Source organism: Coturnix japonica, chromosome 19 (genome assembly GCF_001577835.2).
Source record: "Coturnix japonica isolate 7356 chromosome 19, Coturnix japonica 2.1, whole genome shotgun sequence".
Classification (NCBI taxonomy): domain Eukaryota; kingdom Metazoa; phylum Chordata; class Aves; order Galliformes; family Phasianidae; genus Coturnix; species Coturnix japonica.
This window is the reverse complement of record NC_029534.1, coordinates 1,930,058-1,946,457: the sequence shown is the minus strand read 5'-3', so window position 1 is coordinate 1,946,457 and position 16,400 is coordinate 1,930,058. Positions and strand designations below refer to the sequence as shown.

The 16,400-nt window shown below is 50.0% G+C and overlaps 1 protein-coding gene across 8 annotated transcripts in view; it reads left to right on the top strand.

The window, feature by feature from the left end:
* Nucleotides 1-16,400, top strand: part of GTF2IRD1 (GTF2I repeat domain containing 1) — a 46,552-nt gene that overhangs the window by 14,913 nt on the left and 15,239 nt on the right. For all 8 annotated transcript variants that reach the window (XM_015880942.1, XM_015880944.1, XM_015880943.1 and 5 more), the window contains exons 3-13: nt 819-960; nt 3,916-4,062; nt 6,880-7,063; nt 8,180-8,490; nt 8,881-8,970; nt 9,773-9,856; nt 10,582-10,765; nt 11,466-11,491; nt 13,542-13,662; nt 15,210-15,247; nt 15,440-15,520. In XM_015880942.1, the coding sequence (XP_015736428.1) occupies nt 819-960; nt 3,916-4,062; nt 6,880-7,063; nt 8,180-8,490; nt 8,881-8,970; nt 9,773-9,856; nt 10,582-10,765; nt 11,466-11,491; nt 13,542-13,662; nt 15,210-15,247; nt 15,440-15,520 (1,408 nt within the window). The remainder of the gene's footprint in view (nt 1-818; nt 961-3,915; nt 4,063-6,879; nt 7,064-8,179; nt 8,491-8,880; nt 8,971-9,772; nt 9,857-10,581; nt 10,766-11,465; nt 11,492-13,541; nt 13,663-15,209; nt 15,248-15,439; nt 15,521-16,400) is intronic.

Genomic DNA, 16,400 nt, shown 5'->3' with positions numbered 1-16,400 from the left:
ACTCCCTTCTTGAAGAAGCTCAGCAGGAGGGAAAATGACCAAACATTTTGCTTTAAGCCCAACCACATTAAAATCGTGTGCAGGGGAGCTGGAAGGAGGTGGTGGCTGCAATGGGGTTTGGTCCACGAGCAGCAGATCTCCTGCTCCATCCTCAGCTCACCTGGTGTCATTTGGGTTACCTGCACTCAATGTTTGTCATCACTGAATGATGAAAGTGGGAACATCCCCATTGTGAGCTTTGGATGGTGTGATGGCAGAGCTGTGGCTGTGGGAATGGGACCCAGGCAGCAGGCACTGTGTAACAATTACAATGAAAAATACTAATGAAAATGCATATACATAGCAGGAAGGACATATTACATAAAATGGATTAATGGAGGAAGTCTTTTCCGTCTCTTTAATGTTTTGCATAACTGTACAAGAAGAATCACTCGACTAATCCAGACTTTGACCATATTAGTGTTCTGTAGCCGAAATAAGATTCTTGTGCTCCTTATTTTATTAGGGCTGGTGGAAAACCACAAATTGTTGTTTCTTTGTTCGATGCAGGAATGTTTTCTTTTAAAGAAATAGTGCAGAATTGTTATTTTGGGGAAGATGGGGTGTGGAATAGAAGTCAAATGTTTTCCACTAAAACAAGCTGCTTTTTGCATATCTAAGCCTTTATGGAGCTGTAAAGTTGTCAAGGTATTTGTGGTGCAGGGGGTGCTGTAAAACCCATGGAACCCTGATCTATAACATTGCTTATGGTGGGGAGATGGCCATGGGTGGCTGATGCAAGGCAGTGCTTGAGCTCTAACCCACTCACATCTCCGCAGTGCTCCGCTCTGTCCAAACTGAACGCCGAGGTGGCCTGCATTGCTGTGCATGACGAGAACACCTTTGTGCTGGGCACTGAGAAGGGCAGAGTCTTCCTCAGTGCTAGGAAGGAGCTGCAGGCTGACTTCCAGAAGTTTTGCCGTGAGTATCTTGGGTGATTTGAGCTTTTCTGCCTGTATGACGTGCTCAGGTTTGTTCCTTGTGTGGTTGAGGATGGGCAGGTTGCAGATGGTATGGTGTTTGTTGGGCTTGGTGGAATGAAATTGTAGATTGATGGAATCACAGAATCATAGAACTAGAATCTAGAACTAGAGTGCTTTGAATTAGGATGTTAAAGATCATTCAATTCCAACCCCCCTGAATGGATTTCCTCTGCATGGAACTTAGTGCTCTGTTAGCTCATGACCCCAAAGTTGCATGAAGAGGCTGGGGATGGTGGGGCAAATGGAGCCTTTTCCATGGGGGGCACTGTGTGTCCTTACTCCTTTGCATCCTTTGGTCAGTGGGGTTTGTGCCATGGCCATCTGTGAGCAGGAGGAGGTCTGAGGGAATTAGCAGAATTAAGTTCTCCTAGGGATCAGCCTGGAGCCAAGGCTTTTATTGGCTTTAGGAATGACAGGAGGAGATTTGGAGAGCTGGAAGCACTGGTTGGATTTTTGAGGCCAACGGGAATCTTCATTCCAAGGAATATCCCATTCCATGAGATATCTCAAACAACGACTGCAATGTTCCAGGTGCCACCAATTAACACACCCCAACCTGCACACCTGCATTTTGGGATGGCTTCATCCCTCCCACACAGCTGGAGCTTTCTCTTGGCTCTGTGCAGGAGTGGGGATGGGGTTTTGGTGGTGCTGATGAGCCTTAAGGTGGGGGGAGGTGGCCTGGAGCCAACCTGCAGGAGGACCACCACACCTGGTGGGACAGTGGTGGGGATAACAACCCACATATGCGTGCACGCATGGCCTGGTGTTGATGGAAACCATATTTGTGCTTAATCCGTTGGAGAAATTGTTCAAGAACGGTTCATTGTAGTGAAAACATGAGTGCTGTAAAGCTGCCAGGGTCACTGTCTGCTTGGCTGATTCGTTGCACATGTGCTGGGTGAAGCGCAAGGCTCGCCTGCAGCACTCGGCTTTGCAGCACCGCATCCCTGAGCATCTCAGCCCTACTGACCCCACTCCTCCATCGCGCTGCAGATGGGAGGCTGACATTTCTTCCACTCTATTTGGGGCTAGGAAAGCTGTCTGCAGTTATTCTCCATCTCGATGCGTTTCATTTTGTAGGCAGGTTTTATTTTGTGGTCAGTGGTGTGGCGGGGATGGGTTGGTGGTTGGACTGGATGATCATAGAGGTCTTTTCCAACCTTCATGACTATATGATTCTATGAGATGCCAGCTGTGAGGCCCTGCAGCTCCCATTAGCTTATGACTGCGTGCAAATCTCACCTTCAGAAATATATCTGTATAGATTCTGGCCAGTTACCATCGGCATCGAATCGAAACTCCACTCGCCTTTGGTTTAATTTACACCCTTGTGGAAGTGGAACTGTAACATCTGGTACAAAGCATGAGATTCTGACGGTGGGGTTTGTAACAAAGCGGCTGATACTCGAGACAGGGTGAAACGTGATAACTCTGTCTTGAATTATAAATGGCCGAGGCTCAGCTCTACTACATAAAGCTCTTACAACTGGCATGCATCGTAAAGCATCCCTGGAAATGCCTCTGATTTATAGGCTAGCTGCCCCCTTAGAAAGGATCTGAAATAATCTAAACCAGACATCACTGGGAGATGTAAGAAGGCTCTTATCTGCCGAGCTGTGCTCCTCTGGGCTCACAGACCCCACTTGGATGCTCTCATTTATCTGAAGCCCTGGCTCAGCCTTTCCTGACGCACGGCAGGACTTGACAGTTATAAAGATGGATGTTAATGGAGGGGAGTTTGCACTCAGATGGGAGGGAGAGTCTTAGAAGGGTGTGAGTTGGAGTGGATTTCACCACTTGTAGAGTACTCAGAGTGCTGGCTTTACCACAAGTCCTTCCAGCACCTTAAAAACATTTGTTAAAGGCTCTGGGGCAGCAGACATGGTCACCACTCAGGTCAACAAGTGTTAGGACAATAGGGGGTGGCACAGGGATGCTGCATCTTCCATATCCTCCACTCACCTGGGGACATCTCAGGGAGCAGGTCTGCAAGGGGACAGGCAGCGTGGTGCCGTCAAATCCTTCATCCTGCCCTAACCAAGACACCATCAGCAATCTCCCAGCAGCCATCCAGAAATGGCAGAGCAGGGTCTTTTATTTCTTATGATTTACTCTATGTCTGTCCTTCTGGATATCAGTATAAACTGGACATGTGTCAGCTCACCTGCCCTCAGTGCTGGGCTACCACTGCTGTCCCCATGTCCCCCTGTGCCAGGAAGGATGGCTGAGCCCTCTGTGAGCAGCAGCCAGGTTGGATGGCTGGCAAGAGCCTGTCGAGGATGATGAAGGAATTAGTCCTTTGCCACTGAAAATCCCTGGTGAATCGGTTTAGCTAGAATGGCAATAATGCACTTGTAGTGTTTAATTTTCTGTGCATTTAGAGACGCGAGGAAGTCGTTGCTGAAGATATGCTTTATTTGAGGTTTAATGGGGGAAATTAGCAGGAAATAGCTGGTATTACCAAGTTATGTGACGCTGAAGGGTAAAAAAGCCTCTGAGAAAGGCGGATTTTCTCTTTCGCAGAGATTGAAGGCTAAGCAGATTGAAACCAGAGAAAAGAAACGCGCCGGCCAATTAATCATAATGGTGTCAGTGCAGCTGAGTGTGTAAAACAGGAGTGAAGGGGGGTACATGTGGGCTGAGCATGCCCATGGCTCACTGGGGGTGCACCGTGGCAGTGCTGCCTGTCCCTGCACCTTTCCCCATGCATCTTAAAGGACTTTGCTGACACCAGAGTCTGGCAGCTGTGGGTCTCGGTCTTGCGTGGACAGGCTGTGGTGATGAGCTGTTGGTGTTGGCTGGATGGTTTTATCATTTCATACAATCAAAGCTGCTGACAGCATTGTCCACTGAACCTTCTCCCACTGCAGCATCTCCCGTTTTCTTCCAGGAGTCCAGCAGAGGAGGGAGCAGGATGCAGAGGCACAGAAGAAGGCAAAGGAGTGCGGGCGAAGCATGCTCAGGGTCTCCCCGGACCAGGGATCAGACGTGTACCTCCTCAGGAAGATGGTAGAGGAAGTGTTTGATGTGCTTTATAGTAAGAACCTTCACGATTCCATCTGGGGATTTGGATGGCCCTGGGGCTTGCTGCATTGCCAGCACCAGCCCACCTCGTGGCTTTGGAGCTATTGGTACCCAGCACAGCGGGCCCTGCTCCTATATGGGGTCAGTGCTGTGCTGGGGGCAGGTCCAGCCACTCCCTTTGCTATGAAAGGGGCTGTACCCCAAATGGGCAGCACTTTGTGCTCAGGGGGAGCACCTTGCAGCCCCCTGGCCAGCTGAAGCCTCTGCTGTGGGCTAAGTGGGGTTCTCAAATGCACCCTTATCCTGAGTGCTGCCCATACAACACTTCACAGGTGTCCAGGCTCTACACCTCGCTCTCCCCTTTCCATGGCAGCTCTGCTTAAAAGCAAAAAGATGATTTTCTCGGCTCTGAGAGACAAGCTGGTGCCATTCCAACACATGCATCATCCCCAGCAATAAAGCTCCTGCAATTAAAATGTAGATGACCATATGGCTGCTGCTACGTTGCCTGGTGGGTTGCAGAGCTCCCTCTGGGCCCAAGCTGTGGATGCTGGAGCTGAGGCAGCGCTCCTGCACTCAGAGCATCCCCTGCGGGTCCTCACTGGGGAGCACTTGTAGGGCTCCTGGTTGTGGTGTAGCTCCACGTGTCAGTGCCCACTCCCACCTGCACACAGCATTGCTGCTGTTGGTTTGAAGCACACGTCGCAGGCTTTGGAGTTGGAGGGGATACAGCAGCTCTTCCCCTGGGCAGAGCAGTCGGGATCGGAAGTGGAGGTTTTCTGAAACCACTTAAAGGGTTTGGATGTGATACTCCCATTAAATGGGGTAATCAAATCCTCTTGCTGCCTTTGAGAGCTCATCCCAAGTCACGAGGAGAAGGGAATACAGAAAGCCAAGCGGCTGAGCTGGGGCTGCTCGGGTTAGAGCTGCAGGCTGCGTTTTCCTGCTGCAGGCTGTAAAGCCAACGGGGAATACGAGAATTATTCTTTTATATAATTAGGTATTTAGATTATGTAAGTTTTACCGGGGCTCATTTGCATGGGGCTGGATGAACTAGATGGCCTGTGCATTAGGATAAGGCTGGAGATGCTGTTTGCGGTGTGGAAGACGTGTTTGGGTTTAATGCAGCTCCCACGGTGCTGAGCTGCATCCCCAGGCTGGTCCCAGGGAAAAGTCTCTCCTTGTTGGTCAGGGAGAAGCAGGAGGTGCCCCAGGGGGATTCTGTTTCCAATACTGACAGGGCTGCAGGAAATTAGGAGTTATCACTCTTTTTTTTTTCTCTTTCTTTCTTCTTATCCTTTCAGTTGCTTCCCATCAACAGGGATTGGAAACAAAAATCTTAGAGAATGCTCAGTCAAAAAGATGGCATATTCCCTCCAGAGCCGGGTAATCTCCGCACCAACAGGATGACTGATTACCGCCAGCTTCTATTAAACAGGCATTAATGATGATTATTGTCTCTCTTTAGCTAAACCGTGAGCCTCTGCGTGGCAGCGCAAGGCTTGGTGAAGGTCACTTTGACAGGAACACGCTCCCCATAAAAATGTGTTTGGGGAGTTGCTGAGTGCTGGGTTGATAAGGGGCCGCTTGGGCATCGTCCTCCCCCCATAGCAAAGATGGTGGGAGGTGGAAAGCTGCTAAACGGCGGCGTATCGAGGCAGCAGTGCCTTCTGAGCCTGCAGAAAGCCTTCTTGCACTGCTGTGGTTCAAAGGTTTGGTTTGAAACTTCTGTTATTGGCTTAATTAAAATATTATCCAGCCCAGCTCTAAGGAACCTTGATGGCTTGCGCGAGTCACACATCATTAGTTATCATGCGTTGCTTCAAAGAACATGTTGAAGAAATCACTTTTAATAAGGACTTGCTGACAGTGCCATAGGATTTCCAGGGTTTCTGTCAGATCTGTTGTGTGTCTTTTTTTTTGTTGTTGTTTAAAGAGTGAGAAAAACCAGAAGATTTTAAGGAGAATCACTATTGAAATGTCCCATAGTGTCCTCTGCTCCTGACCACAGTGGGACAGGAGCTGAGGAGTGAACCCATGCCATGCAGCCAGATGTTCTGCATCTGGGCACTGCTTTGCCCAAACTGCTTTGTTTTCTATCTCCTCTGGGGTTCACGCTGCCTTGGCCATCCCAGATGTGGGCATGGGGCCTCTTCAGGCCTTTTAGCAGGTCTCAGCGATGCTGTGTAGTCGTCCTGTGCTGCCAGGGAAGGGGAAGCCATGTGTTTCTGGCTGTGTGGGGAGGTTTGGTTATCGAAGGTACAGAGGTGCCTTGTGTCACCCAGCCAGCCCTGCACCTCGTGGGGCTGCTGAAGGGGAAGGGATGGTCAGAAGTGTCTGCGTTCACTCTGCCTTCAAATCACGGAACAGAGGGAAACTTCTGGGGATTTTCTTCTCTTTCCTTGTGAGCGAAGGCTGCCTCACAGCAGTGGGGATCAGAGCGCTTTCCTTTTCTCCAAGAGGTAAAGAAAAAGTACTGACAGTAAGATATGCAGAATATTTCAGCGAACATTAGATGGATACCCACGCAAGCTGAGGATGACACATCTCCTTTGTCAGCACAGTTCCCTTGCTGACACAGGTCTGGGGTCCCTGGGGGGTGGGCTCACACCAAGTGACCCTAATTGAGGATTTCACTATGCCACCTCTGTGAGGAGACCTCAATGCTTAGAAAGAGTTTGAAAGGCTAAACACATGGACTGCTTTATCCTTGTGGTGTCTCCATCAGGCTCTGCACAGCGGTACCTGTGGTCCTGCTTCGGGTTTGCTCCTCAAGCTCTGCCTGAAGGGCTGGGGGTCCCTGCTCTGTGTAACTGTGCCCCTTCCCCAGGTGAAGCTGTGGGGAAGAGCAGCGTGGTCCCTTTGCCCTACGAGCGCTTCCTGAAGGAGCCGGGACTGCTGGCGGTGGCCGGCTTGCCCGAGGGGATCAGCTTCAAGAAACCCATGGAGTACGACGTGAAGTCCCTGATGGCCATTTTAGAGCACAGCCACAGCATCCGCTTCAGGCTAAAAAGGTAACCCTGGGGATCCTGGTGGGGCTGGAGGGGGCTCTCGTAACACTGCTGTGCTGTGGAGCTGCTGCTAGAAGCATGTGTCAGTGCACAAGGTTAACTGCAGTGCTTTGTGTGACTCTGCCAGCGTCTCAGCTGCAGTGCGCTCAGTGCTTTCTCCTCTTCTCCAAAGAGATTTCCAATGTAAATGTCGCAAGCTCCTTTCTAGGCTGAAATGTGTTTCTGTGCCAGAGGATGAGGGAGATGGGGGACAGCAATGGGGTGAAGCCCCCTGGCTTCCATGGCCATGTTTTCACAAGGGACTTGTTGGTTTTGGATGCTCTGAGCTCGCCTGACTTGAGGCACCTTGGATCGTTCAGAGAAATGCTGAGCACTAACAAATACCTCCTTTGAAGGCTCAGCACTTCTGGAAAATCAGGCTGAGATGGCTAAAAGTAGGACACGCAGAATTTGAGCCGTTTAGTGAAGCCGCGGCTGCCTTTTCTCATGTGAAGCATCTGCAATTCCTCGGTACGAAACGCGTCCTTGGGCTGATTGAGGTCCCTGCTGTGAGTGCCGTGAGGCCTCAGTGCTGAGAAAGGCAGCTCAGATGCTTGGTTACAGTCCCACAAATGGTTTTATTCCTAAACACACCAGGCTATGGGGCTGGATGGCAAAAGGCATAAGCGTTTTGCACTGCCATAAGCTAACCTGTTCTGCTTAAAGGAGAAAATAGTGCAGGTTCCCAAAGAAGCTGTAGAGGGTTGGCTGGCTGCTGTCATTTCTGAAACCATGAGCAAAAAGGAGCGAAGTGCAGGGGGTCCCATCCTCCTCGTCATGGCCCATTTGTAGGCTCTCCTTTCCCCTTCCATTTGTTCATACAGCTTATTTGTCCTACTCACATCCACCCTGAACACTGGCAGAGGATGCGATCAACTTCCATATGCACCCAATTCACTGCAAGGAGCCACTGCCCCATAGTTTCAAGCTCTGTGCACCATTGCCTTGAGCATCTTTCCCCTTCCAAGGCACAGCTCCCAGCACACGCAGGCCATAGTGCTCAGCACTCAGGTCTCTGGCAGTGCCATGGACCCAGCAGAACCTGTTTTTCTCCTCTTTTTCTCCTTTTCTTCCCTTCAGGCCGACAGATGAGCCCAGCAGAGAGCCGAACCATAGCGTAGAGTTGACTTGTACCTCCCTCGTGCCCAAGGGCAGCCGAGACCCCGGTGCCAACAGCCACATGGCCAAACCCTCAGGCCAGGACGCTCCCCCCGCCGTAGCCGTGACCAATTTCTTATATGGTGTCTCGCTGCCTACGCAGATCGCCATGGACCTAAAGCAGGAGGTGTCCTCCGGTCTGCACGGGGCGACCATGGCCAGTGAGGTGCTGCTGCCCAGGCCCTCGGGAGAGCTGAAGGTGCCTTCCTCACAGGAGTACAGCGACTGCTGTGGTAATAGCCTCGAGATTGCTCGCAAGCGAGGGCCTGGTGCAAAGCCCCATGGAGCTGAGAGGGAAACACGTGGGGCCGGGTGTAATGGGGCCAGTGGGATTTGGCTGGAAGGAGGGCATTGTACTGGCCCTGAGGCTGTGCAGCCCTCACAGAGATGAGGAGTTCCTGCAGTTCTGCCCCAGTGTTGCCTTGGGTGCCACTGTGGTGCTGCTATGGATGTGCTTTGCATTGGGGTTTGGGGTGGTGAAGAGGCAGGGTGGGTGAAGGAGACATGTCACAGCTGCCAAGCCCTGGGCTGGTGTCACAGCAGACACCCAGGAGCTTGCTGAGATGTCATAAGAAATCTTATGGAGCTCTTAACATTGCTTTCTTATCTTCCCTTATGTCCAGGACAGAAATCAGCTCTCTCCGGGGGTCCTCTCATCCAGAATGTGCACTCATCCAAGCGCATCCTCTTCTCCATTGTCCACGACAAAACAGGTCGGTGTCCCACCATGGAGGTTTTTTTATGATGAGTATAATGAGGCACTGGCACAGGTTGCCCAGAGTTGGTGGTGGATGCTCCATCCCTGGAGACACTCAGGGTCAGGCTGGATGGGGCTCTGAGCCCCTGATCTATCTGACCCTGTTCATTGCAGGGTTTCCCCACCTGAGAGGGACCAGTTTTGCCACCACACAGGTGACACTGAGAAGTCTCAATCCTAATGGGGAACCAGGGCACGGCTCGGGTGAGGTCGTTTTCCCGAGCTGAAAGTTTAATGTGGTTTCGAAATAACTGGAACCCTCTCACCCCAATCTGACTGTGCCAGTGGTGCCCAGAGGGGATTGGTGGGAGGAGGAGACTGCTGCATCCACACCTAACCCCACCCCAGGGATGTGCAGCCTAGAAATGCTGACGTGTTTGCACCAAAACCCTCACCTCTGTGCTTTAGGAGTGGGAAAGATGGGAAAGAGAACGGATGGGAATAGCTCCATGGTGAAACTGCTGTGATTTTCTGAGGTTTGCTTCAGGTAGAGCCAGCTCTGACCACGAGGGTCTTTCCTTTCAGGGCTGAAATGTTTTACAGGGTCATTCCTGCAGCAGAGCTTGCTCCAGGCTGGGGATGGGGAAGCCCAGACCTTATCTGCCAACCTGGCAGAATCCGTTCTGGAAGGGAGAAATAATTCATTTTAAAGCAACAAAGTCTCTTTCCTGGTTCTTTAACACTTTGCAGGAGAAAAGTGCATCTGCTGTGTATGAACCATATGGAAGTTCCTTATTTCTTATATTTTGTTTTGATAGATAAGTGGGACAGTTTTATAAAAGAAACTGAAGATATCAACACCCTTAGGGAGTGCGTGCAAATTCTGTTTAACAGCAGATATGGTGAGTAGGAGTTAATATCCCATTATGCATCTGCAGTGCTTGTGGTTTGCATATCATTATATAGCAATCATTTTTGTTCCCTAACACAGCAGCAGGAGCCATATGCTAGAGCTCCCTTCTCTCTTTAACACATTTAGCCCAGCAGCTCCCAGTCTGGGTGTCTGCTGAAGGTTATGTCAATATTTCCATTTGGAGTCTCCCCCGTTGAGGAATTTATAACTCAGCCATAAATTGGCCTGGTGTGGAGCGTGGCATGGCCAGGTCAGCACCTTCCAGCACTGAAGGCAAATGGGAGCAGTGGTGTGCAGCCATATTGCATTAATGTGGCAGGGAAAGAGGGAATTCATTGCTATTCCAAGTGTGTTTTTTGTTTCCCTGTTTGTGCTGCTTATGAGCATCTTCGGTGCTGACCATGGAAGGTGCTTTGGGGTTATGTCTCCATAGGGATGGGATGTGGCTCATGGTTGGGCTGTGGGTTGTTACCTGTGCCATCCTCAGGTGTAACTCAGGAGTTATACAGGTGCTATATGTGGGCTGTGAACTGATAACTGAGATATGAGCTGTGTGACTCAGGAGCTGCGTAGCTCAATGACCTGCTGGGGGAAAAAGCAGATGAGACAACACGTGCTCTGCACACACACTCTTTGCTTTTCAGAACACCTTCATTTTTATCATTCCTCAAAGGAAAAATGTGTGTGTTTGAGTGAAAACCTTTCACCTTCCAGCTGAAGCCTTGGGGTTAGACCACATGGTTCCCGTCCCATACCGGAAGATCGCATGTGATCCCGAGGCAGTGGAAATCATTGGCATCCCTGACAAAATCCCCTTCAAAAGACCTTGCACCTACGGCGTCCCCAAACTCAAGCGGATACTGGAGGAGAGGCACAACATCCATTTTGTCATCAAAAGGTGGGTGGCCGCCCTCTGCAGGAGCTGCCATTGGCAGGAGGGAGCTGCTCTGAGTCAAGTATCTCAGGGTTAGCTTGGTATGTTTAACATTAGTGGGGCAGTTGCAGCATGTTTGGCTCTTGGTTTGGCTCTCTCAGCACAGCTTGGGCTGGTTGGGTGCCCTGTCATCCTGCTGTGAGGCTGGTGTCCCACTCAGCATTTCAAATGGCAATGGGACCCTTCCATCACAGCACAACTGTCAGATGACTTTCATTGTCTGGGAGGAGAAACACCCACAGTTACTGCACACACCTGGGTGCTTGGAGCTGATCATTTGTGGACATCTGAAATCCTCTATTGGATTTGATATATGAGGATGTATCACATGCAGGCAGGGTGCTTTTGTCCTGGGTGCTGCTTTCATGCTGGAGTGAAAGCTTCTGCTTTGGTCCTATCATCTTTTGGGACCAGCTTCGTAGAGCCTCATTTAATAAGTTAATTAAATGAAGAAGATGACTTATACGGAGATGTAGAAGTGCTTTAGTTAAAAAGCATATGGTGTAAGATTGCTTGGTTGCACAACAGGCTAAGAGCCTTTTTGGGGGGGGGGAATGAATAAGTTGAGTGTTTTGACTCAGTTTAATCCTATTCATAAATAAAACCTAAAACTCAGTCATTACAAGCATCTATTTCTAATCCTTTTCCTCCCCTTCCCTCCTAGGATGTTTGATGAGAGAATTTTCACAGGTAGGTTCTTCATGTCTTTTGATTTATTGCCTGTGAATTGTAAGATTAGCCAGAGAAGCGGGACTGAAATGCAGACAGCCGAGTGTAGGGCACATCTTTACACTCAGAGAAGAAACCTGGTCTGTGCCAAACCCAGGCTGGCTTTACTTGGGCTCAGAACAGGCTTTGTGCACCCCTCAAATTGTGTTCCAAAGGTTGAAGGTTGAATATGTGGGGTGTGAGGCTGGGCTGGCTCCCTGCACACAGTGTTCCTGGGCTTTCATGGGTAAGAAGAGTCACCATTGGGTTCCTGCTTGGTAAATTGTTCTCTTAATTTTACCTGGGAAGTGCTGGCATTGCCCAGTTGTTCTTTGAAAGAAAACCAGCAAACATGGATTTGATCAGTGACAAAACACTGGGAGAGCTTCTTCTGCTTTCTTTTCCCCATAATTAATCCTGCTTTTTGGAGGCAGAGGAGCCACATTCAGTGCTTCCCATTGAATAAAGCAAGACAGGAGTAGTGGAGGCTGCCATGTCCCAGTGCCCTGATTTGGGGAGGGGCTGCAGGAACAGCACCCAGGCGCTCCCAGATTTATCACCCAGCCCTGCTCCTGGGCTTGGCTCACAAGTAAAGACGTGTTTGGGGTTTCCCTTTCTTCCCAGCTGCCAACCAGCTTCCCAGACAACACCTCTGACATCCCCACAGGCCAAGTTAACAACCTGAGAGTGCTCCCAGGGGGAGCATAGCCTGGAGGAGATCCCACCTCCATGGTTCTGGAGTCCCATTTATGATTTCCTTGCTTTAGACAATGATTTTAAAGCTGTCACCCACCCCTAAGGTTTGGAGCTCTGAACTGCATCTTGGATGCTTGGATTTTCCTTGCAAATCCATCACAGTTTGCCTTGGGGGAGGTGTTCCAGACATGGGGGGTGATGGAGCAGCTCTTGCCTGCCTACGCCTGCGAGCTGCAGCAGGAAAGCTCAGTGCTGGGAGCTCAGGGTCACTTGGCATGGAGCTGCAAATGGGAACGTGGAGACGAGGAAGTAAATCCGTATGGGTGACAGCCCCTCCTTCTCCTCCTGCTCCCCGCAGGGCTACCAGAACCAAAATACATTAAACCTGCCTCACTGTGATTCATGTCAGCACATCTGACTGTGCAAAAAAAAAAAGCATCTGCTGAGTCAGGAGGTGCCATTTTTGCAAAGGCACTTTTTTTCAGTGCGGAGCCGTATTTTAACTTGCCGACTATAAAGCAGCCCAAAGCTTCCCCGTGCAGTTTTTGCTCACCCTTTAATTAAAATACCCACCACTGCTAGGAAACCTATTTTTGCTACTCCCCTGGGTGGCAGCTGAAGGCAAGCTTCGTTGCTGCAAGAATAAGATTCGGTCCATAGAAAGTACAAATTAAAAGGCCTGTCAGTAGATAAACAGCATCTTTAAGGCTCTCTATTGCTGCTGGTCCTGTTGCCTGAGCCCTGCCCTTCCATCCAGGCTGGGGCCTAAAGCCAGAAATCTTCATTTTCCCATGGGGCAGGATGTGTTTTGGAAGGGTGGGGATGTTGCAGTGGCACTTTGATTCCAGCCAGAGGCTCTTCACAGCTATTTAAGAGGACACCTACATGGTTTCTGAAGCCTGGCTGCATAATTCCATTCCCTCCTTCCCTTCAGCTCTTCCTTCACGTTCCCTGCCTGGTTCTCATTTCCTACCCTGTCATCAGATCACCCTTTTCATCTCCAAGGTCACTGCTGAGGCTTCGTTTCAACTCCTTTCACATTGCTGAGGGACAGGGAAGGAGAAGAGGGAGTGTTTGGTGGTGTCTCGATCCTTTAGTCCCCTCTTGTGTCCCTGCAGCACATCCTTTCTCCCTTTGTGAACCCAATTAAATCAGCATCCTCTTCTTTGCAAGCAGGCAGCTCTTAAAAACCCATTCCTCTCCCTTGACCTTAGCTCAGGGACTAGAGAGGAAGGACACGGAGGTGGGGATGCAGCACTGCTGCTCTTTTAGCTCTCTGGTTTCTTATTCTGGTTTTGCTTTTAATTCCAAACCCACCTTTCATGTTTGGCACCAGGAAGTAAATTTACCAAAGATCCAACCAAGCTGGAGCCCTCTAGTCCCCCCGGGGAGATCTCCCCCGAGCCGCACCGCGGGGCCGTGCTGGACCTGGCAGGGACGTCTCAGGCTACCAGCAGGTAAGTGGCACTTGGGTGTCAGAAGAACAAAGTTTGGAGTTGTTGATTGTGGGTGAAACCAGAGAAATCGGGGCTGTGTTATCTGCAGGAGTGATGTGAATCATCATCTGCTCCGCACAGCTCTGGGGCTGGAAGCATTTAGCCTGGAGGGCAGCACTAATAGTAGAGTCTCAGAGTGGTTTGAGGTGGAAAGGAGCCTTAAGGGGCCATCTGGTCTGACCCCCTGCAGTGAACAGGGGCACCCTCAGCTCTGTCAGAGCTGACAGCCCCATTGATTCTGACCCTGGGTGTCTGCAGGGGTGGAGCATCTCCCACCTCTCTGCACAGTGCTTCACCTGTGCAGTGCTTCACCACCCTTATTAAAGACATCATCCTTGGGGGTGAGCAGGGGAAACTGGTGCTGCACATCTCCCCCAAGCACACTGCAGGGCTGAGGTCTGGCCTGAAGCTTCTCATTTTTCTTCTCATTTGTTAACGTTTGCAATTAGGGCACTCTTTAATTTTTGCCATGGGAGATCTCACCACGCAATTAAATTGGTGTGATCGAAAGCAAGCAGGAAGAGAGACAGAGGGGTGCTGAGCAAAGCAAGAGGTGCAAAACGAGTGGCACATCTTTGCAGTAGCATCCTTGTGCCACCCTTCCTGATGCTGCTCCTGGTTAGCTCTTGGTTGCAAAGGAACTGTACATTGCTGTGGTGGTGGTGTGAAATTTGCTTTGCCGTCCTGCAGGTAGAAATTAACCCTCCTAGTGCCTCGATAACATGTACCTGCAGGCAAACGATGTGTGTACTTGATAAATAATCAAATCCTGCTTTGTTCTTCCTGCCAATGAGGAAAGCTCTGTTCCCAGTTGGAGCACAGTGTATCCATACCTGTGGTCCACCCAGGTCAGAGTCCGGGTCCGGGGCAGTGCCAGATGCTGTGGGGCAAAGGGTAAAGCACTGCACTTGGTGAAGGCATCCTCTGAAATCTGTCCTTACGGCGAGTTTATTGCACTGCCTGAATTCAGATGCCATTGAATGGGTTGAGGTGAGGGAGGAGTGCTTTTAAACCACCCTCTGCCCCCAAAGCAGCATCAGGAGGGCTCTCCTTTCCCTCACAGGACCAGTGCTGTGGCTCTCCAGTGCCATCCCTTCTGTCCTCTACTGCCAAAGCAGTTGTTGTTTAAGAAAGACAGAGAGAATATCCATCCTGAGAATGAAAAGTAATCTAATTTGGATGCTGAACACCTTACATAAATTTCTAAGCACGTGAAGTTAACTATAGACACAAGTTTGGGATAGTGCCCAGTATCCAGGGGAGAAAAGCTTTGGGCAGAATAAATATTTACCGAATCAATTGACTTTTTCCTTTCTCCCTATTTGCTTTCCTCCGTGAGTAACCACATTGTAATGAGGCTTTACGCACTGCTCTGTGCTGCAATGTGATGGAGCCTGCAAGGTCTGAGGCTGTTAAAGCCCCTGGGATGGGTCCAACACACGCGCATGGGCTTAAAGCTTTCCCTTTGATCGCTCCATTAGCACCTCTCATCTGCCTTTCCCTTCCAGGTCAGAGAAATGCAGCCTTCCTGAAAGCTGTGAACCAGGTGAGGAATCATTCATTTTCCCTTGCAAAGTGGTGGTGCTGGGGGGGGATTTTATGCCATCCCAGGAAATAGGAGGTGCTTGGTGAGCTGGTGACCTCTGGCTCATGGGTGATGCAGGTGCCCACCAGGATCTGCAGGCACGGTGTCTCTGGTTCAGGTTGGAGATTGTCTTTGGTTGTCTTTCCCCTGTAGGTACCTCAGGAGAGCTGGGTGGGATCAGGCAGATCAAAATCGAGCCGGATGAGCTGGACATCATTCAGATCACTGTTCCAGGTGGGCACTGGGCTCCCTGCTGCTTCTGTCTTGTTTGGAGAAGCAGCTGCGCTTAGAGCAGTTACCAGACCTGGGTAGCTCACCAAATAGTAGAGCTGTCCTTAGGGTTTAGTGAGTGGATAGGTAGCACTTTGCATTGTCAGTGTGCTTTACAAACATCAATTAATCATCTCACCAGAATTAGGGCAGCAACATGACTCCCAGTGAGCCCCAGTACGAGTGATGCTGGGGGCAGCAGTGATGCCCTGTCCAACTTGTCCAACTGCACCTGCACTTATCTCATTGCACCCAAATTGCTGCAATCTCAATTGCACCCAAGTGCACCAATCCCATTAATACAGGGGCATCCTGGGAGTCTCTCCAGGATTATCGTGGAATGGATTTAACATGTGGTTACCATAGGGGGAGGAAAGGAGCAAAGCATGGCGGTAGATCAAACATTTTAATTTTCAACTTGGCAGATAGTGGAAGAGAAGAAAGTTAATGCATGGCAAGCTGGCAGCGTGTGGGAGGAGGAGGTGTTATCACTTCTCCAGCACTGGGTAGATCACACTTGAAGTCCAGAGTCCACTTTTTATTACCTTATTTGAAGATATAGTTCAATCAAAGGGAGTACAGCTTAGGGCAGTGAAGATGATTAATAGAAAAGTGCTCAGGTGCAAGAAGGAATTGATGAAATTGGGATTATTTGTCCTGAGAGAAGATGATTAAGAGGTGGCATGATTGAAGTATTTAAAGTAGCTAAAGGTTTATTTAATACTAAATTTGGATGGCTCTTCAGGGGCGTTGGGCAGTTCGGTGTTAGGGGATGCAGGCTTAAATTGAGAGGGCATACATATATACATAAGGGAAACTTCAGGAGGTGTCATTTCATGGAGGA